The following is a 26,731-nucleotide window of genomic DNA, read 5'->3' as shown; positions in this document are numbered from 1 at the left end:
AGGGGTCTACTCTATCTCACAAAAGTGAGCATCCCCCTCACATTTTGATATATATTTTATTATATATTTTCATGGGACAACACTGAAAATACAACACTTTTCTATAATGCAAAGTAGTCACTGTACAGCCTGTATAACTGTCATTGTCCCCTCAAAATAATTTAACACAAAGTCATTGATATTTAAATGCTGGAAACAAAAATGAAAATGTCTAAATTGGGCCGAAATAGTCAATATTTTTTAGTCTGCTTATCTTCAGCAAACTGTGTCCGGGCTTTGTTGTACATCATCTTTGGAAGAGGCTTCCTACTGGGAAGACAGCCAAGCAGACCAAGTTGATACAGTCTGCAACATGTGGTCTGAGCACTGACTGGCTGACCCCTCACTTCTTCAACCTTTGCAATAATGCTGGCAGCACTCATACATCTATTTTCCGAAGACAACCTCTGGATATGATGCTGAGCATGTGCACTCCACTTCTTTGGTTGAGCATGGCGAGGCCTGTTCTGAGTGGAAACTGTCTTGTTAAACATCTATATGGTCTTGGCCACCGTGCTGCAGCTCAGTTTCAGGTTGTTGGCAATCTTCTTTTAGTCTAGGCGAGTGGTCACTAACTAGCGGTTTGCGGTCCGGGTTTGGGCCCGAAAGCTGTCCCATATGGACCCAGACCTAAAGACAAAAATGCAGGGTTGCTTCTATTTTAAACTGTGCCGCAATTGTAGGCTTTACAGCAGTGGTTTAGTGGATGACAAAACGTACAAACCAATTACTTGTGAGTTAAGACATCCCATAGGCCCTTACTCAGCCAATCAAGTCTCCAATTCAGTTAGTAAACATTGTGACTTTATAGTGCAGAGCAGACAGCAAATAACTGACAGAGAAGGAGCAGGGGAGTGTATTAGTCTACTGTGCTGGAGAAAGATGAGTTAAAGTCAGAGAAAGTGAGATTCCCTGGAGAAAGTTGAAAAATGAATAAAGGGAGAGAAAATACAGACAAAGTAACTTATGTGTAGTGGTACACCATTGGCTGTCTTTGGTGCAGGCAGCATGGGTTCAGTTCCCACTCAGGGATGGTGTGAATGTGACTCCAAATGGTTGTCCCTGTCTCTTTGTGCCCTGCGACAGACTGGCGACCAGTTCAGGGAGCAGTCCGCCTTGCGCCTGAAGTCAGCTGGGATAGCCTCCAGCACCCCATGACCCATAACAGGATTAGTGTTATTGAAAATGGATGGACGGAAAATACAAAAAAATGAAGATGGAATTTTAATATTTCTGTTTCGACTTCCCACTGAGGAGCACTGATTCAAAACTGCAAATGTGAAACGCCATTATAAGACAAAATGTAAAGGTTTTGAACAATCATAGCCACTCAAAATCTGAAGTGACATGGCAAAAAATCCTAGAAGTACAAGCTAGAGCTCAATTCTATCATCGAGGAAAAACGTGGGGGGTGTGTGCGCTTTGGTCTCTGGTCTGACGAGTCCACATTTCATATTGTTTTTGGAAATCATGGACCGCTTCCGGATTGTTATCGGTGCAAAGTTCAAAAGCCAGCATCTGTGATGGTATGGGGGTGTGTTTGTGCCAATTGCATGGGTAACTTGCACATCTATGAAGGCACCATTAATGCTGAAAGGTACATACAGGTTTTGGAGAAACATATGCTGCCATCCAAGCAAGGGCCTTTTCATGGACACCCCTGCTTATTTCAGCAAGACAATGCCAAACCCCATTGCGTTACAACAGCGTGGCTTCGTAGTAAAAGAGTGCGGGTACTAGACTGGCCTGTCTGCAGTCCAGACCTGTCTCCCATTGAAAATGTGTCATGCATTATGAAGCGCAAAATATGACAACGGAGACCCCGGACTGTTGAACAGCTGAAGCTGTACATCAAGCAAGAATGGGAAAGAATTCCACCTACAAAGCTTCAACAATTAGTGTCCTCAGTTCCCAAACGTTTATTGAATGTTGTTAAAAGAAAAGGTGATGTAACACAGTGGTAAACATGATCCTGTCCCAGCTTTTTTGGAACGTTGCAGCCATAAAATTCTAAGTTAATGATTATTTTCTAAAAACAATAAAGTTTATCAGTTTGATATTAAATATCTTGTCTTTTTAGTGTATTCAATTAAATATAGGTTGAACATGATTTGAAAATCATTGTATTCTGTTTTTATTTATGCTTAACACGTCGTCACAACTTCATTGGAATTGGGGTTGTAGTTTAGAGCCCTTTAAGCGTTTGATTTTACATTTTACTTTTGTATTTATGTATGTATGCATGTATGATAAGTGTAAGGTTGTGTGTTTTGTGTTCTTTTATCTTTAATCCCCGCCCAACACCCCAAAAACCCCGGCCAGCCACCGGATACCGACCACCACAAATAGATTCTGGTCCTGTGGGAGACACTGTAATATTTTTTTTTTTTTTACTGAAATCCACATAATGCATTGTAACAATGTTCTGGAGAATTTCATGATTGAATAAATTTTTGTGTGGTTACAGTGGGGACGGAAAGTATTAAGACCCCCTTAAAATTTTCACGTTTTATATTGCAGCCATTTGCTCAAATCATTTAAGTTCATTGTTTTCCTCATTAATGTAAACACACCACCCCATATTGACAGAAAAAAATAATTATTTAAATTTTTGCAGATTTATTAAAAAATAAAAAAATAAATATCACCCAGGCATAAGTATTCAGACCTTTTGCTGTGATACTCATATATTTAACTCTGGTGCTGTCCATTTCTTCTGATCATCCTTGAGATGGTTCTACACCTTCATTGGAGTCCAGCTGTGTTTGATTATACTGATTGGACTTGATTAGGAAAGCCACACCCCTGTCTATAAAGGACCTTACAGCTCACAGTGGATGTCAGAGCAAATGAGAGTCATGAGGTCAAAGGAACTGCCTGGAGAGCTCAAAGACAGAATTGTGGCAAGGCACAGATCTGGCCAAGGCTACAAAAAAAATTGTGCTGCACTTAAGGTTCCTTAGAGCTCAGTGGCCTCCATAATCCTTAAATGGAAGACGTTTGGGGACGACCAGATCCCTTCCTAGAGCTGGCCGTCCGGCCAAACTGAGCAATCGTTGGAGAAGAGCCTTGGTGAGAGAGGTAAAGAAGAACCCAAATATCACTGTGGCTGAGCTCCAGAGATGCCGTCGGGAGAAGGGAGAAAGTTCTAGAAAGTCAACCATCACTGCAGCCCTCCACTAGTCTGGGCTTTATGGCAAAGTGGCCCGACGGAAGCCTCTCCTGAATGCAAGACACATGAAAGCCCGCATGGAGTTTGCTAAAAAACACCTGAAGGACTCCTAGATGGTGAGAAATAATATCCTCTGGTATGATGAGACCAAGATAGAACTTTTAGGCCTTAATTTTAAGCGGTATGTGTGGAGAAAACCAGGCACTGCTCATCACCTATCCAATACAGTGAAACATGGTGGTGGCAGCAGAATGCTCTGGGGGCGTTTTTCAGCTGCAGGGACAGGATGACTGGTTGCAATCGAAGGAAAGATGAATGCGGCCAAATACAGGGATATCCTGGACACAAATCTTCTCCAGAGTGCTCAGGACCTCAGACTGGGTCGAAGGTTCACCTTCCAACAAGACAATGACCCTAAGCACACAACTAAAATAACGAAGGAGCGGCTTCAGAACAACTCTGTGACTGTTCTTGAGTACCCCAGCCAGAGCCCTGACTAAACCCAATTGAGCATCTCTGGAGAGATCTGAAAATGGCTGTCCACCAACATTCACCATCCAACCTCACAGAACCGGAGAGGATCTGCGAGGAGGAATAGCAGAGGATCCCCAAATCCAGGTGTGAAAAACTTGTTGCATCATTTCCAAAAAGACTCATGGCTGTATTAGCTTAAAAGGGTGCTTCTAAATACTTAGCAAAGGGTGTGAATACTTTCAGTTTTTCTTCTTTAATAAATTTGCAAACATTTTAACAATTCTGTTTTTTTCTCTATATGGGGTGCTGTGTGTACACTGAAGGGAAAAAATGAACTTAAATGATTTTAACAAATGCAATATAACAAATATTAAAAAATTGAAGGGGGTCTGAATACTTCACGTACCCACTGTACATCCCCTCCCCTTTTACCACATCTTTGCTGCGTAGTTCATTCCTTATGTGCACCCACCCCTAAATCGTGTGGTCATTTTGAGTTTAAGTCTTAAGAATAGCTTGGTCCCCAGGATGTTTCAGTCCTCTTTGTCTCTGTGTGTGGTGCAGGCAAGGATAGAGAAACCGCTAACTGGCGTCTCGTGTCCAGTTAATGATTTAAACATTCTATGTGGATGGATGACTGTTCAGAAACAGATCACAATCTTTAATCCTACCAGTTCACTCAAAATTCTTAGAATTCATCTGTGTAAACCCTCAGGTTCAGGCTCTCATATCACATTATTACTTTGTCTGTGTGTGTGTGTTTTCTCAGTAAAGAAAAGGAATGGTGCCAATGTTTAAATTGTTTTTATATTGTTTAATTTCTTTTAATCAACAATTACTTGTCTAGAGTAATTGCTAACAGCTGAAAAGATTGTTTTTTAAACGTTCACATCACTTTCCTTTTAGGAAGTATTTGGCTAGAGGGAATGGTTAAATAATGCCTAAAATCCAGTTTGAAATGTATGGGCTTGAAATCACAGGATTTACTTTAATTGCTGACGCTATACTCTCCAGTTTTGTTTTGTTGGAAAAATGGGCTGTATACATAAATGACTTTTACAGGCACAATTTAGCCTTGCCTGTTTCACCTTTGCATGCCTGCCAAACTTTCATTTGTTCTCTCTCATTTGGCATTTTTTATTCCAAGAACGTGATGTATGGATGAAAAAAAAGCACTGAATGTTTAGACCTGTGTGTGCATTTTTTTAAATAATGGACAATCAATTCAGCAATTTGGTCTAAAATTGAAGCCACATAAAATGAACTTTTAAAAGGACTCAAAATGCCATGAAGGTAAAGTAGCAAGGGTGGTTGTGTGGCTACTTTTCTCATTGCATATACAATGTCTTACGAGTTTAATTAATCGCTTACCAAGTAGCATATTCTTAATACTTTATGAATGCTTCTGCACTCACTCGGTTATCAGACAGTAAAACATATCTTCATTCAGGTTTGAAGTAACCTTCTTCCTTAATATTGCAACCAGGAATTTGCAGGTTAGTCCTCACACGTGATTAACTGAAAAAGGGAGAGGAAGGCAGTGACTTTGAGAGAATCTGCTCCATCAGTAGGGATAATAAGGCACAGCTGCTTCTTGTTCTGCACCTGCTTCCTGTGCTAAAGTTGAATGGGTTGAGGCCTGCACAGTCCTACTCTACACCCACAGTTGTTACACTGACCAAACTCTAAGCATCACTGCCCTTTCTTGTTGCAGCCAGGGAGCTTTGACCAGATGCTCTCTCGGGCTCTTTCTTTGTTCAAACTTCACTCAGAGGAGTAAAGGTTTTGCTGAACAATCCCTATTTTACATTGACTTTGGAATTTTTTGGCCTGTAGCAGTGTTCTGATTGTTATTCCCCAAAGAGACAATCAGGGCCTCCCAGAAAACTAGATAGGAGTTGGTGCAATATGATTTGATGAAAGTATTTGTCTAAAGCCCAAACTTGGTAAAGAAAATGACCAAAAGGATCATTTCGGTTTTAAACAACATTTTGTAGGGCTTCATTGGCATTCAGACTTGGATGGCATAGTTTATTTTTTAAAATCACATGTAATTTTAAAAAGTCAAATATGACTTTATACTCAGACACACATTATCTGACACATGCTTTTAATTTGACCACGACGACATTAAAATAAGTACATTTAAATTTTTGAAATGACATCTAACGTTAAGGCTCAGTGAGCTTGCATTATTGGTTACAAACTTTTTTGGTTTATTCTTAAATTACTAAAAGATGAGAACAGTGAAACTTCCAAGTAAGGTTTGTTTATTCTTTGACTGAATTGTCCCTTTTATGAAACCAGCATTTAGTTTAGCACTATTTTAGTTTGCTCTTAATAGTATAGTCAAGCCTTCTTAGTTAGAGAAACATGACAGTTTGACAATGCACTCTCTTCATTGTGTCAGCTTACAGAATCCCAGGCAGAGAGCAGCTACTACAGTCCTCAGAAGGTTAAGTCAAGAGAGGTATTGGGCCTGGAACAGGAGGGAATCACTATTGAGGTAAAAATCAATCATCATTATTTATTTATATTGCAATTACCCCCACCGTCCCCCCCACCCCCCAAAAAAAACAAAACAAACAAATCCTGATTGTGTGACTGTATTACTTTATTCTCTTCCTTTTTGATCCTGTAGTATTTTATGTTATTTTAAATTGCCCTCATATTTACTTTGGAATACCTCCATCTCTAATTGTATCTATAAAGCCTCCCTGGTCACTTATCTCTTGCCAGTTGTTAGTATAGTGAAATCTCTGCCTGAGTCTGATCATTTCTGTATATCTCCCTTGGTGTAGATATAAGTTTTTCTCTGATTACCTGGTTGGAATAGAATTGTGTTTTCTTTGTTTAAGCTTTCTACCAGATGTAACAATTTCACAACGTTTCCAAAGACAATTTTTGTAAGTTATGCTTTTTTTTCTGGTACACTGAGAGAGTAGTCTGAACTCAGACCAAAAATAAAAAAGCCAAGCAATTCAGAAAGGCCTACTAAATATTGTGTGTAGTAAGATGTTACATTCTGTGTATACTCTGCTTACTATAGTTTCGTGTTAGGTTAGCATAAGGAACATTTTGTGTTAATTTCAGTCATGACTTTTCTCTCTTAATACCATTCTTGTGTTTCCTTGAAACAAGCAAATTCAGCTGGTTTTCATTTTGTCTAATGTTTCAGGCTTAATTGTTGTTAGTTGTTTTAAGATGTTTTGTAAAAGGGAATGCATTGGTTTAACCTTTTTCATGTTTTTATTTTATTTTTAGGTGCTTATGAAGGGAGAACCCTTCTTTGACTGTCAGATTGGCTTTGTGAGCTGCCGGGCTCTCTGTCTGAAAGGCATCATGGGAGTGCGGGATTTTGAAGAAAACATGAACCGACCTGAAAAGGTAAGACAACCTTGAAACCACAAATGAGGACCAAAAATATCTGGTGTGAAAAACAAGAAAACTTGAGCCTGGAATGCAGTTGCTTTTTACTTACAGTGGGGCAAAAAAATATTTAGTCAGCCACTAATTGTGCAAGTTCTCCCACTTAAAAAGATTACAGAGACCTGTAATTTTCAACATAGGTATACCTCACCTATGAGAGACAAAATGAGAAAAAAAATCCAGAAAATCACATTTTCTGATTTATTTATTTATTTAAAAGAATTTATTAGCAAATTATGGTGGAAAATAAGTATTTGGTCAATAACAACAGTTCATCTCAATACTCCCTCATATATATATATATTCCCTTTGTTGGCAATGACAGAGGTCAAACATTTTCTTTAAGTCTTCACAAGGTTTTCACACAATGTTGCTGGTATTTTGACCCATTCCTCCATGCAAATCTCCTCGAGAGCAGTGATATTCTGTGGCTGTCGCTGGGCAACACAGACTTTCAACTCCCTCCAAAGATTTTCTATGGGGTTGAGATCTGGAGACTGGCTAGGCCACTCCAGGACCTTGAAATGCTTCTTACGAAGCCACTCCTTCGTTCCCCGGGCGGTGTGTTTGGGATCATTGTCATGCTGAAAGACCCAGCCACGTTTTATCGTCAATGCACTTGCTGATGGAAGGAGGTTTTCACTCAAAATCTCCTGATACATGGCCCCATTCATTCTTTGCTTTACACGGATCAGTCGTCCTGGTCCCTTTGCAGAAAAACAGCCCCCAAAGCATGATGTTTCCATACCCATGCTTCACAGTAGGTATGGTGTTCTTTGGGTGCAACTCAGCATTCTTTCTTCGCCAAACACGACAAGTTGAGTTTTTACCAAAAAGTTCTATTTAGGTTTCATCTGACATTATGACATTCTCCCAATCCCCTTCTTTTATTAATTTTTTTTTTTTGTCCTGTTCAGCTGTTAGGTCAAGCAGAATGGAAAATCTGTATCCCAATCCTCTTCTGGATCATCCAAATGCTCTCTAGCAAACTTCAGACTGGCCTGGACATATACTGGGTGAAGCAGGGAGACACGGTTCAGCTGTTAGGTCAAGCAGAATGGAAAATCTGTATCCCAATCCTCTTCTGGATCATCCAAATGCTCTCTAGCAAACTTCAGACTGGCCTGGACATATACTGGGTGAAGCAGGGAGGCACGTCTGGCACTGCAGGATTTGAGTCCCTGGCGGCGTAGTGTGTTACTGATGGTAGCCTTTGTTACTTTGGTCTCAGCTCTCTGCAGGTCATTCACTAGGTCCCTCCGTGTGGTTCTGGGATTTTTGCTCACCGTTCTTGTGATCATTTTGACCCCACGGGGTGAGATTTTGCGTGGAGCCCTAGATCGAGGGAGATTATCAGTGTTCTTGTATGTCTTCCATTTTCTAATAATAGCTCCCACAGTTGATTTCTTCACACCAAGCGGCTTACCTATTGCAGATTCAGTCTTCCCAGCCTGGTGCAGGTCTACAATTTTGTTTCCTTTGACAGCTCTTTGGTCTTGGCCATAGTGGAGTTTGGAGTGTGACTGTTTGACATTGTGGACAGGTGTCTTTTATACTGATAACGAGTTCAAACAGGTGCCATTAATACAGTGGAGCACAGAGGCGGCTCTTAAAGAAGAAGTTACAGGTCTGTGAGAGCCAGAAATGTTGCTTGTTTGTCGGTGATTAATACTTATTTTCCACCATAATTTGCTAATAAATTCTTTAAAAATCAGACAATGTGATTTTCCAGATTTTTTTAATTCCCCCCCTCATTTTTTTCTCATAGGTGAGGTATACCTATGATGAAAATTACAGGCCTTGCTCATGTTTTTAAGTGGGAGAACTTGCACAATTGGTGGCTGACTTAATACTTTTTTGCCCCACTATAAACCTTGTTGGTAAAAGAATGAAGGTAAGATAATATGCACTCTTTTTTTTCACTGCAATGTATGCCTTGTTTAGTATGCCATTTATTCCCCAAAAAGGTATTGGCCCAGATATACTCCATACTTCCAGAAAATGTTTTTTCTAACTTGTATGTTCTTCATTGACACCCTTTACTTGTTTGATCATTTTGTCTTTGTGGTCCTTCAGGATGCAGTGTTCTTCAGCTGTGGTGACAGCCTAAGCAGCAAAGGAATGACCTACCTTACCAACTCTCTGTTTGACTACCGCAGTCCAGAGAACAATGGCGTCAGGGCTGAGTTCATCTTGGATTCTGTAACTCACAAGGTCTTTATACTTGTAGTAACATCTTTCTTACCTTGACAGCATTGCATTTAATTCCTACTTATTTTTGCTCAAAGTATTTGGCCCATTCATTACACTTCAAACTTGCTCATCAGCAAAGCAGTCTTCCGAAAGTACACCTTTTACACGGTGTTCATCAATTCTCAAGACTCACTGCTGATGCTGCTTTGTGTTGAAAGCAAATGTCGCTGTCGAGACGCTGGTCTTGAGGTTGCCATTTATCTAATTATCTTAATGCGCAAGGACGCAACCGCTGTTTGAATGCATACTAAGGACACAGCCTGCTTCCAGTACCATTGGTCGCTGACATGCTGCTCTCTCGCTCATGTTTGGAGTCAAAATATGTTGTGTGTGAAGTTGATGCCTCAGATTGCTCTACACTCCCTTTCATGGCCACATCGTGTGACCATTTTGTAATCGGATGTTTTGTCTAGAAAATCGCATTTTATCACAAAACTCGTCACCTCTTTATCACAAAAATCTTAAGCGTGGAGAAAAAAAAACAAATTATGCGAAAACGATCCCAAAATGATCCTAAAATTATCAAAGGAATCACACATTTGAAAATGCGCACTTTTTTTTTTAGCACCTAGCCATAATAGTGTTTTGCCTGGACTAGTAATACACTGTAATTAAATAGTTTTTTTAATGAAGCAATGACAGCTGTTACTATATTCAGTGGTACTAAGTAGGCCTACATATGTATTTATAGTTTTTTAAAAAGTGTATTTGTGCAGCCTCTCATCTCAACAAATCAATAAGACAATACTTAAATGTTTTATTAAACTTTAAAATCCGCACTTCTAATTTTAGCCACCCAGCTGCTTGCCCCAGTGCAGGAATTTTCCTCTTATTGAACTAGTAACTACCACACCAAAGACTGTCTGACAACTCTAGGCTCACTTCATCCACTGTCACAACTTGAGTATTGACTTTGCTCACAAGTGCTCATGACCATCAGTGAAGCATTTGTTTGTATATCCATTCATCCATCTATTCAGGCTCAAAAGTCAAGAAGTCAAAGGTTTTTGTGTTAATTCATTAGCGGTTTTGAAATCAGCTTTGATCCAAAAGCATGGCAGGGCTATTCGAGTACCCCTTATAAATATTACTCATTAACCTGCTTTTCTGATAAGACTGCATTGAAATCTCTGTTTGGAGAGCTTGAGATTTAGTTTGGGGTTAAGTATGTGTGCGCACGTACTTTGTGTATGAGTTCTATGTATGTCTCTTGTTTCATACACACATTTTGTTAATTGAATGAGTATAAGAAATGTACTTAGAGCTTTTACATTAATTTTTTTATGTGGAACGGTTCACAAAATCCATGGTTTGGTTCATATCTTGGTTTTGTGGTGACGGTTTTTGGTTCTGTTTGGTATATGTTGACTCTTAAGAAAATCAATGTCTTGTATATTTTGTATTATTATTATTTAAATTATTTTTGCTAATCAAAAATATATATTTGTCTATCCCTGCCAGTGGTATTTAGTGACAGGCAGAACAATTAAATGCTCTTCCATTGGATGTCAAAAGGTGCAATAAACCTCTGTATCTACATGTTGCCATTCATAAAACAGAATAAATCACATGGCTCCTTGCAAATATATCAGTTACGTGTTCAAGCCCAAATTTCACACTGAGTATCTACATATCTAAATTTAGACAAGATCATTATTTCAGTATTCATACTTTTCATGACCGTGAGATTTTTCGAATATAAAATATAGTAGGCACCTTGCCTCAACCAATGTTGGAAAACATTCATTCATTCATTCATTTTCCGTACCACTTATCCTCACGAGGGTCGTGGGCGTGCTGGAGCCTATCCCAGCTGACTCTGGGCGTGAGGCAGGGTACACCCTGAACTGGTCGCCAGCCAATCGCAGGGCACATATAAACAAACAACCTTTCGCACTGACATTAACACATATGGGCAATTTAGAGTCTTCGGTCAACCTACCATGCATGTTTTTGGGATGTGGGAGGAAACCAGAGTACCTGGAGAAAACCCACGCAGGCACGGGGTGAACATGCAGACTCCACATGCAAACACCACACAGGCGAGGCCGGATTTGAATCCGGGTCCTCAGAACTGTGAGGCAGACCAACCAATCTAACCAATCTTCACTGTGCCGCCAGGTTGGAAAACACTGATCTTATTATTACGCTCCTTAATAAAAACTCAAGTTTTTTCACATCTTATATGATGCACATTAACTGACATGTTTGTACGAACGTAGCGATTTCCAGGGAGTTGTAAATACTCCAACGCGAGAAGAAGTCCATTTTATGCAACAGAGCTGTTATGTTGGAGAGATACAGAGTGGGTACGCTGATCTTGTGTTCATCTGGGATGTTATGAGAGTATTGAAAGGCACACGAAACAAGTATCTAGTGCCGGTCGCCAGTCTCATTAAGGTCTTGGCGGTTGTAGCAAATGATCACAGAATTGATAGCGCATAAACAAGCAAGGAAATAGTACATATAGTGCACCGAAGAGGAGAGCCGTATGTCACTGCAGCGTGATTATAAATCCCACTTGAGTACGCGTCAGTACGCGCCCCGCTGCAAAATGATTGGCTGCTGTATCGCTGGAAGAGCATGAGGCAAATGGTGTGTCCTCCCTAGTCGCCTACTCGAGTGGGAGTCAACGCAATGCCGCAACCATGTGCGCCGCCATGTTTACCAGCATTTGCGCTACATTCCAATTTGCCTCAATAGTAAATGGGTGAAAAAAAAAACCAAAAAAGAGTTTGCGTGCCGAATGGTACACATGCGGACCGAAGCGAAACAATCGAACCGAACTGTTTGTACAGTATTAAAAAACTGTTTCACCCCTAGTGTGTATAAATTCCAAGGTTGCTCCTTGTATTGAGCACCGTTGCTGTGCAATATTACCATATATATTGTAGTGCTATGTAAAAATGTCTACCGTATGTTATAACTCTCTTTCGTTTACATCTTTTTTTTTTTCATGCGAGGTGTATCGGGTTAGCTCTGTTGCTACACTAATGTAGTGTCCGAGGTGGGAACATAACAACAGGCTTTCAATTACGTCATCCTTGTGCCTCACTTTCCATGTATGACTATTCGATGTACGCTCAATTCAACTGTTAAGGCGTCTTTATACTCCCGCGGTCACGCGGCCGACAACGCCCGCATTGCATCCATGACCAACGAATTGGCCCGCGCGGCCCCTCTGTGTTGCTTGACGCGCTCACAGCAAAAATAGTTGCTGCGCGCCGAACGGCGCGGAGATCATCTCGCGTGATTGGTCCGTTTTAGTCACATGCTGCTTACACCTTGGATGCTACCCTTTGCATGAACAATGAATGTCGGTTGCTGTAACTGCAGTGATGCTACTACTTTGTGGTAGCATTTTTACATTACCCGCAAGTACTACGGCACTGCTAGAGGAGGATGGATGTAAACAACATGCCAGACGTTGTGAGCTCAGCAGAGAACAAAGTAGAAAAAGAGCCAGAGAGTTGGTCCTGAAAAGAAGGAACCTGTAATTCCATGGTTTGGTTTTAAAAAGTCAGACACCTACCAGAAAACGGTAAGCTGCGAGACATGCCGCCAACAATTCATTATTCATGATGCAAACACGTTACATTAAAACCACAAAGGGATGAAAAAGAAAGTGACTGGTCATCAGTGTCTCCAAAATGTGCATATGACAGCTCCAGAATTTGCATCGAGGTATAAACATTCTCCTGCCAAATTGTTTTTAATAACTCACATAATTGCCATAAAAAGTGGTGTACGCAACTTTCAGACCCCGATTTGCGCATACCCAACAGTTTGAAATGAGGGCTGAGCTCTTTAACCTTTTAATTTCCAATTGAAGGAAAGTGCCAAAATCCATCAGATTTTCTGGTTCATTGTGTACTTGTTAGTGAAAGGCTCCAAAAATGTAAAGATCAACCCATTAATGAGTTTTTTTATTTTAATCATAGATTTTTAACCCCTCGTTGTCATATCCAAGATGACCCCAGTCATTGCCACTCTTGAAGGCTATCAGCTTGTTTGCTCCCTCACTGCCATGTTTATCTAACTCTTCTTTTGTTTGACAGGAGACCTACACAGAGATAGCAGGCATGCAGCGCTTTGGTGCTTTCTACTTGGATTACCTCTACACAATGGAGAACAGCAGCAGCAAAGGTATTGTCTTAAGTCATTCCTCCTCATAGAGCTTGTTTGCTAACCTTGCCACCTCTTCTCTCTTTTTCTTTATCCTTGTCATGTTCTCTTTTGCTCCGGCTTGCCCTGCCTTTCTTCCTATCAGTCTTGCGCTTTCTATTGCATTCTGCTTCTTCATCTTTCTTTTTCTCTCTCTCCTTTTTCTCCATCAAACAAGCCCCCTGGAGACCTGAATAAAGAGATTGTCTTGTTTGAGTCGCAGCCACCTGGTCCTTGACCCTTCCTGTCCTCTCTCTCACCCCCAACTTACCTGGAGGGCAACTGTCACAAAAGTGTTTAGTCTGCTGACACATTTGAGTTTCATTCTCCCCGCTGCTTGTTGAAACACTGTTCCTCCCCTTTCTCCCTACCTGTAAAGCCCTTGAGAAAGTGAATTGAACCGTCTTGCCTAATTAGGTGTCACTCTTTTTGGCAAGTGCTGAGAGTCGGGGGGTCTTCCTCATTCTTGAACTAAAGCACTCAATGATTAAGTTTGAAAGAACAGAAGTTTCCATTGAGCGATACAATTCTGTCTAACTGAAATAATTCATTGCAGCTACAAATGTTTGTCTGATACTGTGGGATTGCCAAATCTTTGAATTTGTTGGCTATATATGATGTAAACTTAAACTCATAAGAGGGATTCTCTGACATGATGAAGTCTGAATGACAAAGATTTATATTTGCTCAGAACTCCAGAGAGACCATGTGGTTTTCACTTGATTCATGGGCCAATCCAGTCTGACAGACAAATGTTGAAGTGGAATCTACTGTATTTGGAGTTGAATTCTTGCTAAATTGCCTGTCGTTTATCTTGCAGTTTGCAGAGGCTTATTGCGCGTGATTCAATACCTGGACAATAAATGATCCGCCGTCTGGAGAAATGGATTGTCTTTTTTTTTTTTTTTTTTTTTTGGTAAGAATTTAGTTTAGTGAAGTTGCGTTACAAGTCGTAAGAGCGCATAGCATTTTTATCTCTGCGGAAATGACAATTAAAAGCTGTAGTAAATTTACTGAATTAATGCATTGCCTACAATTGATTACGAACCCATCTTTATCAAATCTGATCAGTTTGGTCCGAAAGCAATGTTGTATGACGCTATCATAGCAAATATATAGCAAAAGCAGTCCTAGTTCATTTCTGTTTGAGCAAATATATTGTTAGATGATAATCCAAAATTGGAAAAGGAACATTGATATGATCTTTTTTCACTGTATTTTACAGTAGGAATAGTGTCCGTACTCCTGTGGGACGACCGTGGTCAAATAGAATGCTTCTCTTCTGTCAGTGTTTTCTTCCTTCCTGCACACGAATGAGATCCAATGTCTTCCATACAAATTAGTCTCTATTGCCACAGGACTAACATAAACTCCGAGTCAACTGAAACACTAACCCACCCAGGTCACACTTACTACTGACTTCAAATTCAAGGGAACTTTCTTTTTAATCTTTAGAAACAGAGACACTCTTTAAATTGTTTAAATCCTTACTGTAGTCTGCCTCGCATCATGTCACACTGACTATTCAACTGTAGCCATATGGTTAATATTAAGCCTAATCCTTCCCAGTGAAATCTAACTGAAGAAAAGAAGAGGAAGTGGCATTGCCAGTTACCCTTTTTAATCTGTAAAATATCTTATCCATCATAGAACCATTGTAGCTTAGAAAGTAGTTCCTACTTTGTCTTCAAAACTAAAAGAATTTTCTGTGTGTTGGTGGAACTTAAAGCAAGTTGTGACCTTCTGTCCTTCCACTCCCTGTGTCGTCCATTCATCCACCCCCTTCTTTTATTTTTAATTTCTCCACTTTTATTGCTGGGGAGCATAGTCTTTTAAGTGAACCTCTGGAACAGAGGCCTGCTGAGACCGAAGGGACAGCTGTGTGAGGATAGCGGACATTTGGTATACTCATCATTCGAGAGTTTAATGCTGTGTGAGCTGATTGCTTTGGGCTGTATCAAATTCTTGCATAAAGCCACTTAGCACAGTTTTAATTGGCTAATTATTCCCAAAATGTTGCCCAAGTAGAGGGTATTTTTTATTTTTTTTTACTTGATTAAGAAATCAATATTTTTTGTTGCATTTATGAATATTGGAAATAGAGGAACCTTGTCTTGCAAATTAAATAATGTTGGCTGTGCAGAAAACCCACTCCGCTATTCGATCGCTTTAAGTAGCTAAATGAAGGCGGAATTAATTTGCAATCAAATAGTTCGAGTGCTTGGCTGTATGCCAAAAGTCACAGTTTGGTATGTACCTTTGTGTTGAGATTACGGTTCAGTTAACATTCGGGACAGCAAAGGAACAAAATATAAAATAATTCCTTTGTATTTTGTGTGAATAGAGACAGATTTAATGACACTTAAAATTAAACATCCTTTCCTTTTTAGGAAAGTGCAATATCAATAATTTTCATTTTTTTCAGGAAATGAATGCTGCAGACAAGTCCAACAGTAACAATTTGAACAGTCTGAATCATGCTATGAAAAACAGTAATAAAGGGCATTCACTTATTTTTTTGCGTTGACTCCAGCTGCATTGCCCAGGAAAAGGTATTTAAATGCTGCTGTAAGTTGCATTTGCACAGCTCTACTTCTTTATTTTTCACACTGCACTTCATATTCGAGTGTTGTCATTTCAAATGATTGACCAAGTTCAGCCAAAACCATACCGCTAGCCATAACAGCTGCTAACCAAATGCTGAGTTGCACTGTGTTTGTTTACGGACTAGGCGTTACCCAGAGCGGGAGGCAGTTATACTTCCGGTCCCTTACCTAATACGTTCTTTGTCATTACCCTAATAATCGGCCAATCATATCATATAAGTGCCCCATGCATTCGACGACGATCATTTTTACGACTAGTTTCCTTGGCGAAACAGCAGGCGACCAACATAAGGACTGTAACAGTTGGGTATAAGACACAGTGGATGTGCTGCCCAGGTATGTTAAGAGATAAGAGATAGATGATAGAAAATAATAGAAATAGAAAATAATATTTCATTCATTCCATTCTTTTCTAACCCTGTCCATTATTATTATTCACTGTGTTTTATGTTCGATCTTTATTTACTGCTTTTTCTTTTTTTATTAAAAAAATGTTTTTAATTTGAAAAAAAACCCCAAGTGTTCTAGAAATAAAGTTGAGGTAAACTTAAAAAAAAAAGAACTGAAAAAACTCCCATGCTTTTGTGGGCTGGATAAAATGATGTGGAGGGGCAGATCTGGCACGTGGGCCTTGAGTTTGACACCTGTGTTTTAAATCTAAAATCAAAAAATTACTAGTTTGTCCCACGTGTTTGAGCTCAGATCTTGATGGATGTCTTTTTTTACACTGTGCCGCAGTCATACAGTGACCTTCTTAAACTGCTTTCTGCAAGTTGGTAGCATAGGCTTTGCCAAATGTGGAAATTTAGTGTATCTAAACCTTAGATTATTTAGGGTATATAATGCTTGTTATTAGGGTTTACGCGATCAGGAGTTTTGGGGCCGATCACCGATCAGCGAGTTTAAAAAACTGATCACCGATCCTATCTCAAGATGTAGCAATGTGTCTCTTCAAATGACCTGTTCATTTACTGTATATACTTGTTTACTTAATTGCTCCAAAAATTATATTTACAAGAAATAATGTATCTTTGTTCATCTATTTATGCCAGTGAGGCATAGTGACAGAGAAGAAACTTGTAAAATATGTTCCTCGGCTCATTTGAAATCACTGCTCTAGACAGGTCATGTATTCTAATCAGTCTGGTCAAACCAACATTACAACATGACAGAAATAATGGGTGCTAACTTACTGTAATTAAATTACTTTATTGGAATTAAATTACTTCACCCACACCAAAACTTGAGAGCAGGATTTAACAGAACGCCGGTACAACCGTTAGTGCGAGCATTAGCTTGCTAGGCTACATAACGTTTTGTTGCCTGCTTGCGAGCCGTATTGTATTAAAAGTACATGAACATACCTCCAGCAAGCCTTAGACGAACGTCCTCTCCCGAGCACCGGTGACCACCAACACACGTTTTTCCCCATTTTGTTCTTATAATACAGCCTGCGAAATCCACTCTTGTCCTTGCCATGGTAACGAGTGTATCCGGTCGCATGTGAGTTGACAAGATAAAGCCCAATGATCGTAAAAAATGGGATGCAATTGTGAAAGAGCAAATTTTTCTTGTAGTCTGATCCACGTATTACGTTGTCTATCTCAGACGTGTTTTCTGTCCCACACCGCCGACATGTTTTTTTTTTCTTTTTAAATAACTTCTTGGGTGGTCAGATATTTACATTACTATGTCAAAAGACACGCAACAAGGCTAAACATAAACTAGTTTTTGGATACAAATATACTGTACATGATGGCGACGCGGAGTAAATGGCTTTTGCGGAGCGGCGAATTATGACATTAAAGCCGATCAGCATAGAATGCTAAATATCGGCCGATACCGATCAGGCCGATACCGATCAGGCCTATCAGATCGGTCTAAAGTCTACTTGTTTCTCTTGGTAGATTCTCAGGACTTCTCTGTGTTGAATGTGGAAGAGGTCGTCCCAACTAGCCAAGAAGCATCCATCAAGACACTTGTGGTTGGACCGTTAGACATCAAGTTGCACAGTAGTGCAGTCCATCGTATACTGAAAATGGTGACCTGTGCCATGGATCACGAATATGAGCCTTACTGCAAACCACAGCAAGGTAAGACATCACTATCCACACTTTCATTATTGGTTTTCTGGAGTTACATAACACCCTAGGCAGCTCATATCAAAGAAGTCATTCCACTCCCTGCATTGAACTAATGCAATACTATTTCTGCTCCATTCTGTCAGTGGTCAGAAACTACACAAGTTTGAACTTTACAATATCTTCATCACATTGTTATTTCCTTGCGCAACCCATCTTTCACCATGTAGTTGTACATGAAAGTAGTGACCTTTTGGAACATATAAGGGAGGATGAGCCAAACACCTCCGTAGTAATCAGCCCTGCAACGCTGTCGAGTTCATCCCTGGCATGTTGTGAAAGAATATGGAATGTGTGTGTAATATCTAAAGCAATAATTCTCATTATGGTGAAATGATAACATCCTTTGGTTTTACTTTTATTTTAGCATCTGTGATAGATAATACAGAATTGGGTCGTTACTGAATCTTATGACTAATGCCATATATTGTTAGTATCTCAGTGATTTAAGGGCATTCTCTCATTTCCTTAGCTAACAGCTGAATCAAAAAAAAAATCCTCAGTCTTACTAATTAATATTGAGTATACAGTTTCCAAGATACTTCATGTCAATTCATATCATTCTACACCATTCTCCATGGAACACCTACTAACTAAATAACAGATGAACACAACAAATGCAAACACGGATATGCTGTTCTTTGTTTCTTTTTCTTTTGTTAACAGTTGGGCTTGAGCAAATGTTATGTCACTGTAGACACGCAAAGTATGTACAGCGATTCAGTTTTTCCATGAAATTGTTACATTATTTCAAAATGGAATATTTTTCCCCCCTAACATTTTTACATACAACAAACACCCTATAATGACATTAAAGGTTTTAAAAAATCTCTCTCTCTCTCTCTCTCTCTATCTATCTGTCTCGCTTTCTCGCTCTCTCTCTATATATACATATACAACCCCAATTACAATGAAGTTGGGATGTTGTGTTAAACAAATAAAAACAAAATAAAATGATTTGCAAATCATGTTCAACCTATATTTAATTGAATACACTACACAGACAAGATATTTAATGTTAAAGGCCGAAAACCAACATTGAATGCCCATGACCTTCGATCCCTCAGGCGGCACTGCATCAAAAACCGACATCAATGTGTAAAGGATATCAGCACATGGGCTCGGGGACACTTTAGAAAACCAATGTCAGTGAATACAGTTCAGCACTACATCCGTAAATGCAACTTGAAACTCTACTATGCAAAGCAAAAGCCATTTATCAACAACACCCAGAAACGCTGCCGGCTTCTCTGTGCCCGAGCTCATCTAAGATGGACTGATGAAAAGTGGAAAAGTGTTCTGTGGTCCGACGAGTCCACATTTCAAATTGATTTTGGAAATTGTGGACGTCGTGTCCTCCGGGCCAAAGAGGAAAAGAACCATCCGGACTGTTATGGAAGCAAAGTTCAAAAGCCAGCATCTGTGATAGTATGGGGCTGTGTTAGTGCCAATGGCATGGGTAACTTACACATCTGTGAAGGCACCATTAATGCTGAAAGGTACATACAGGTTTTGGAGAAACATATGGTGCCATCCAAGCAACGTCTTTTTCATGGACGCCCCTGCTTATTCTGCACGTTACAACAGCGTGGCTTCATAGTAAAAGATTTCGGGTACTTGACTGGCCTGCCTGCAGTCCAGACCTATCTCCCATTGAAAATTTGTGGAGCATTATGAAGCGTAAAATACGACAACGGAGACCCCGGACTGTTGAACATCAAGCAAGAATGGGAAAGAATTCCACCTACAAAGCTTCAACAATTAGTGTCCTCAGTTCCCAAACGTTTATTGAATGTTGTTAAAAGAAAAGGTGACGTAACACAGTGGTAAACATAACCCTGTCCCATCGTTTTTGGAACGTGTTGCAGCCATAAAATTCCAAGTTCATGATTATTTGCTAAAAACAATGAAGTTTATCAGTTTGAACATTAAATATATTGTCTTTGTAGTCTATGCAATTAAATATAGGTTGAACATGATTTGCAAATCATTGTATTCTATTTTTATTTATGTTTAACACAACATCCCAAATTCATTGGAATTGGGGTTGTATATCACATGTATGCAAGTATTTACAGCCTTTGCTGAATGCTTAGTAGTTGCATCTTTGGGCTTCTGTTTGGCCACACTACCACATAGGCCAGATTGGTTAATTGCTTCAGAGATCATTGTCTTTCGGGATGTTTTCTCCTCTTTCCACAGAGGAATGCTGAAGCTCTGACAGAGTAAACATTGGGTTCTTGGTCACCTCCCTGACTAAGGCCCTTCTTTCTTCCCCGATCACTCAGTTTAGATGGGCGGCCAGCTCTAGCAAGAATGCTGGTTGTCATCAATTTACGGATGATTGAGGCCACTGTGCTCATTACGACTGTCAAAGCAGCAGAAAATGTTCCTTACCATCTCCACATATGCTTGACATCATTTCAACCAAATAAGTAGAGGTCGGCTGAGTAGGCAAATATTGTACTCAAGTAAAAGTACTGTTACTTTAGAAATATATGAAGTAAAAGTAAAAATTAGTCATCCAAATATTTACTTAAGTGAGAGTAAGAAAGTATGCAATGAAAAAAACTACTCAAGTAAAGAGTTACTTGTAACTTTTTTTTTTTTTTTTTTTTTTAAATCAGAGCAAATAAAGCAAATTAAAAAAAATAATACATGGGAGTCGACACACACCTGCCACCATTTAAATTTTCAACTCCCCAAAAACCAACACCACATGCATTGGGGCCCTACAGAAACATTATTTGCTTTATTCACTTAAATGACTTCATGAAGAAGCTGTTTGCTGACAGGACTTAGTGATTGTGTGTGGGTATGCATGTGAGACACCATAGGATAGGGCTAATGTTGCCATATCCACTCCCAAAACAACAAAAGAAACATCTGCAATTTACCACAAGGTGTTTTCTAAAGTTAGAAGTGGGGTGAAATAGTTTGGGCAGTCACAATTTTAGAGCTGCTTGACAAAGCTGCGGTTGTTGGGAGTCAGTAAAGTAAACACACTCGCGCGGCTGCCCCCCCTCCACACACACACACACACACACACACACACACACATTTGTCATTTTGATTGGGTCGCAAAGGCTACGTGTGCGGTCATGCGACTGCCTTGTGTTGTCTGATTGGTGAATTGGAGTCAAATTACATTAGTGATCATGTTGGACAGGGCAACGGGCACCTTGTGCGGAAGTTGTAGATGGAGTCTAAAAATAGACGCACACACGCAAGAATGGATAAATAAAAGTAGCGAGCGGCATGTCGGTCATTGTAACGGAGTAAAAGTATCGATCCTTCTTCACATAAATAAGTAAAAGTAAAAAGTACGGTGTGTTTCAAGTACTCTGACAAGAACAGTTTACAGAAAATGTTACCTGAGTAAATGTAATGCATTACTACCCACCTCTGCAAATACGTTTACCATTTTCTCATCAGACCACACGACATGGTCATAGTAATCCATGCCTTGTTTGTCGTGCTTGTCTTCAGCAAACTGTTTGCGGGCTTTTTTTGCATATTATCTTCAGAAAAAGCTGAGCCCCCCACCGCTTCAACCCATTCACCAAAGCTGGCAGCACTCATATTGTCCATTTTCCAAAGTAAACCTCTGGATATCACGCTGAGCATGTGCACTCAAATTCTTTGGTTGACCATGGCGAGGCCTGTTCTGAGTGTAAACTGTCCTGTATGGTTTTGGCTACTGTGCTGAAGGTCAGGTTCGGTGTGTTGACAATCTTTCTATAGCCTAGGCCATCGTTATGTAGCGTAACAATTTTTTTTTTCAGATCCTGTTCCCCTCTCTGAACCATCACCTTATCGTGATGGAGGAGTTTGTGTGTCCCCATGATCCTAGGAGCTAAGTTGTCTGGAGATTTACGCCCCTGGTAGGGTCACCCATAATGAGGGACCAGACAAAGTACAGCTCATAAGACCCATCATGATGATAAACATAAACATAAAGTTTCCCTTGCCTGGACGTGGGTCACCGGGGCCCCCCTCTGTAGGTGGGGCTCGAAGGAGAGTCCCTGGTGGCTCATTCTACGTCATTTCATATCATTCAACATCATATCATTCCACGTTTCCATATGATGTCATTCAGCATTTCAGCTTTCACATGCAATTTCTCCAGAAATTGCGTTGTCTAGTTTAACTCTTTTTTTTCACAGATTAGGAAGAATTTTTGCCTGTGAGTATTGTTGTATTATCTGTCTGTATGTGTTACTATGGAGTTTGTGTATAAATATTCGTTATTTGAAGTGAAATCCCCCTGTGATTTAACGCTAATTCTAGCTAGCCCTTCAATTGGGTTTTCCCATTGACTGTTAGCATTAAGCTGGCAATTTCGTGTGTCTTGCATTAAAATGTTTCATGTGTGTAATTCTTTTTGTTACGTGTTTAGTTTTACAATAAAATCTACGCTTGGGGGTAGGGGGTGCCGTCACAAATAAATGTATATGTGGGAAACCCTGCAGTTAGAAAAGGGTGGATTGCCCTCTTTAGGTCTGTAATGAGATCCTGCCCAAAGTGGAGGAGATAAAGTTTCTTGGGGTGTTGTTCACAAGTGAGGGAAGAATGTAGCGGGAGATTGATAGGCGAATCGGTCTTCTGTGATACGGACTCTATCGGTCTGTTGTGGTGAAGGAGCTAAGCAGAGGTGCAAGCAAAGGTGAAGCTCTCAATTTACCGGTGGATGTACGGTCCTACCCTCACCGACATCCCACAGCTCATGACCGTACGAACAAGATTGCGGATACATGCGGCCAAAATTAGTTTCCTCCACACGGTGTCTGGGTTCTACCTTGGAGATAGAGTGAGAAGCTCGGTCATCCTGGAGGGGTCAGAGTCGAGGCGCTGCTCCGCCGCATCAAGAGAAACCAGATGAGGTGGGTCGGGCAACTGGTTAGGATGCCCCTTGCACGCCTCCCTGATGAGGTGTTCAGGTCATGTCCCAAGGGGAGGAGGCCCCTGGGGACGACCCAGGAGATGCTGGACTACATCTCTTGGCAGGCAACATGCCTAATTTGGACAATTTCACTTAGGGGTGTACTGACTTGTGTTGCCATTGGTTTCAACATTAAGAGCTGAGTTATTTTGACGGCACAGTAAATTTGCACTTTTATACAGGTTGACTACTTTGTGGCAAAGTGTCATTTCTTCAATGTTGTCCTATGAAAAATGATAATAATTTTTTTCCAAATATGTGAGGGGAGGTACTCTCATTTATGAGATACTGTATATGAATGTATAAATGAAAATTGAACAATTTTCCACGACTACACATTTGACCATATTCTTTTCTGTACACGAGCAGTATATCAGCAGACAAGTTTTTTTTTTTTTTATTATTACTGGTATTACTTAATGACTTCATCATGTCTGCAGAAATGGTTGAGGAGAGTTGTTGTCCAGTCACTCCAGAAGAGATATCAAGATTAGAGGAATGTATCCCCACCAGACTCACTTGTCTCACACTCCTCCAAGTCTCAGTCACAGTTTCTATGGCTGAATTCAATCTTCTTCATATGCTAATGCCCGTCATCATCGGATGCAAGGTGAGTGAAAAAATATACACGACCTTTGTTGTTCATGTTACATTTTATACATTTAGGTCCATAAATATTTGGATAGGGATGAAGTTTTGTTTGAATGTTGGTTCTGTACAGTACCACAATGAATTTTAAATGGCACAATTCAGATGCAGTTTGAAGTACAGACTTTGAGCTTTAATTCAATGGGTTGAACAAAAACATTGCAGGAAAAACTTCAGGAACTAAAGCATTTTTGAAAACCCCAACCCATTCATTTCAGGGGCTCAAAAGTAAGAAATTAAGAAATTAAAATAAAAAAAACCTGAAAACCTTTTGCTGGCAATGACTGGTTGAAGCCGTGAACTCACTGCACCCATGCAATCTGTGGGGGAAAAAAAAAAAAAAAGAAACCTGCTAAAAAGACATACTTTATGTAGAAGAATAGCACATCTCCTTTATTATTCAAAACTACAACCAGGTTAACACAAATACAACTGAAGAAAACATTGAATAACCAGTGTTTGCAATGTGGATAGCATACTCACTTTTATGTTGTCCTTTCCCACATATTTAATCTCATAGGCTACTCCAGGACTGGTCAACATATCAGCATTTCAGCCAGCGCGCCCCCTACCATCTGTACAGTTCCAAGTGGAGAGAGTGAATGTTGAGCATTCTGTGCCGATGTATGCTCTGGAATTGGTCAGCACTGTTAGTGCTCTCAACCAGCCTCCTGACAACCTCCTACATCACTGCTATGCACATTTTTACCTGAAGGTAGATGGGACAATTTTGAATTGAAGCATTAGCTCTGATACATTTCACCAATTCACAGTCGTAAAAGACAGCTGTCTTTATTATTATTACAATTAGTTAAATGCACTACAGTTGAATCATTTTGACCTTGCTAACTACTAAAAACTTCTTTAAAAGGTTCTCCAGATCTGATTAAAAAAAAAATAATAATAATAATTAAAAAAACTTAAATACCCACGTATTTACACCACATTTTTTTCATTTATTTATTTTTTTATAGACCCTTGTCCAGTCTCTATAGTCAATGAACTAAATAGCCACACTTGTAATTCCAGCCTGTTATGGTGCAAATGACCCTTTAGTGACCTTGATGACCTTTTTCCACCTGGTCATAAAAATCTTAGCACTGTGAGCTTCCTGAGGATTACCAGTCCTGCTCTGGTCCTTCACAGCATTCAATGGGATGCTAAAGACCGCTATTGCTGCTGGCACTCTGGTCTTCGCCTGTTGTTGTGTCGGTTTTAGCCTTTAATTAGTTAGTTCAGCATACAGTATATGTTCAATGACATGTTTGTGTTGATTGATATTTTGTATTACCGTCCAGATGTCACTTAGTGATTACTCATTTCTATTCTGTACACCTCCTTGGCAAGGTTCTGCATTTTGCCAGTCATAATCTTTATTTCACTAATTGCTAAAATTTCTATAATCTATTTCTATAAACTCAAATGTACATCATACATTTACAAACACAATCTGTTGAATCCATTGGTCAGGCTATTTAGGATGTGTTTTTTCACTTGGCTTGCTCTTGCAGTTGTATGCACATGCAGAAATTTAATTGACACGCCCTGGGCAATGGGACATATTACTTCCTGTTAACATTAAAGCAGTGGCCAGCGAGTGAAAGCTAAGTCTTTCGCGGTTACAGTACAACACATACAGTAGATACACAGAGGCAAATTAATTGTGACTCGTTAAATGTACTTATGCTGATTAATGGGGGTACAGTTTAAGAAATGTGCAGACTACCATTTTATTACCATTAATCTGATGATCTATGTGTAGTCTTTTCAATGAGAACAGTATGACTCAATGAAACTGTTCAACAAACCATTCCAAAAGGAAACCTTTCTTTAATTCATCCAACATTTGTAACTGATTTGATCTTGGTTTTCGACATAAATATTTGTATATCCTGTTATATCTATAAATAGCTTTGGCAAATGGGAATAATCAAAACATTTGGAAAGCTGGCACATACTGTCTATCTGTGTTAATCTTGGATGCTATACTCTGGCCTGAAATTGCCTGGAAGTATTTTTTTAAGGCAGGATGTTTGCTGGATGTCATGCTGTTAGTCTTATCACAGGGTCACTGAAGGGTTAACAATAAACTGGTCAGTGGATGAGGATCAGTCCAACCAACTAGCCAATGAACATCTGCCGATCTGCAGTCAAATACCACTTCTGTATTTTGAGAGTGGGATTGTGATTTAGTGGAGGTCACTCTGGCCACAACTCACCCATTTCAGGAAATGACTTGAAATGGATATAAACTAAGACTTATCTTAATCTTTGTTTTATGGAGTCTGGTTGTCAGCGTTTAGGTGTCTGTCTTGATGGTGGTGGTAAACCATTATCCCACCCCCATGGTTGTTGAAAATAACTAAAATAAGCCTGGAAGGGAGGCTTAAGCGAATAGTCGAAAAGCAAGCATTTTCTGAAGAAATGCTTCAGTATTTCCAAAATTGGAGTCGATGTTAAAAACAAACAACAAAAAAACAAGGTGAATCGACTCTACTATATTGTGTTAGTTGACTATCACTCTTTGTTTTAGTTTTGCATGTCTTCTCTAAAATGTCCTCCTCACAAGACCGAAATCTTCTTATTGCAACATTGGAAAGAACTGATGCAGTGCGCTAGGTCGTTATTGAATACACTTGCATGCACTAAAGAAAAATTAACTCTTGCATTAAATCGCTCGAAACTAGACTTTTAAAAAACAAACAGCATTGACCGTGTTCGACTTTTAAAAACTGGATTAACACACTCGACTGTTTGAGTGGGGGAAAAAATTCTTCTCACAAATACATTTCCGTTGATCGAACATCCGAGCTGGAATACCAACAAACAACAATTTAGACTTTGTCATAAAAATTGCTGTTGA

General features: G+C 39.7%; 1 protein-coding gene across 8 annotated transcripts in view; it reads left to right on the top strand.

Moving 5' to 3' along the window:
• The window catches only part of LOC133479384 (intermembrane lipid transfer protein VPS13B-like), a 489,205-nt gene that overhangs the window by 60,058 nt on the left and 402,416 nt on the right, over positions 1-26,731 (top strand). For all 8 annotated transcript variants that reach the window (XR_009788936.1, XM_061776308.1, XM_061776310.1 and 5 more), the window contains 7 exons: positions 6,096-6,191; positions 6,950-7,072; positions 9,191-9,328; positions 13,426-13,513; positions 18,045-18,230; positions 23,661-23,830; positions 24,389-24,583. Coding sequence is in view for 7 of the 8 variants with exons in the window: in XM_061776308.1 (XP_061632292.1) it covers positions 6,096-6,191; positions 6,950-7,072; positions 9,191-9,328; positions 13,426-13,513; positions 18,045-18,230; positions 23,661-23,830; positions 24,389-24,583 (996 nt within the window). In the remaining variant the exon portion in view is untranslated. The remainder of the gene's footprint in view (positions 1-6,095; positions 6,192-6,949; positions 7,073-9,190; positions 9,329-13,425; positions 13,514-18,044; positions 18,231-23,660; positions 23,831-24,388; positions 24,584-26,731) is intronic.

Source organism: Phyllopteryx taeniolatus, chromosome 6 (genome assembly GCF_024500385.1).
Source record: "Phyllopteryx taeniolatus isolate TA_2022b chromosome 6, UOR_Ptae_1.2, whole genome shotgun sequence".
Lineage (NCBI taxonomy): Eukaryota > Metazoa > Chordata > Actinopteri > Syngnathiformes > Syngnathidae > Phyllopteryx > Phyllopteryx taeniolatus.
This window is presented reverse-complemented; position numbering and strand designations above follow the sequence as displayed.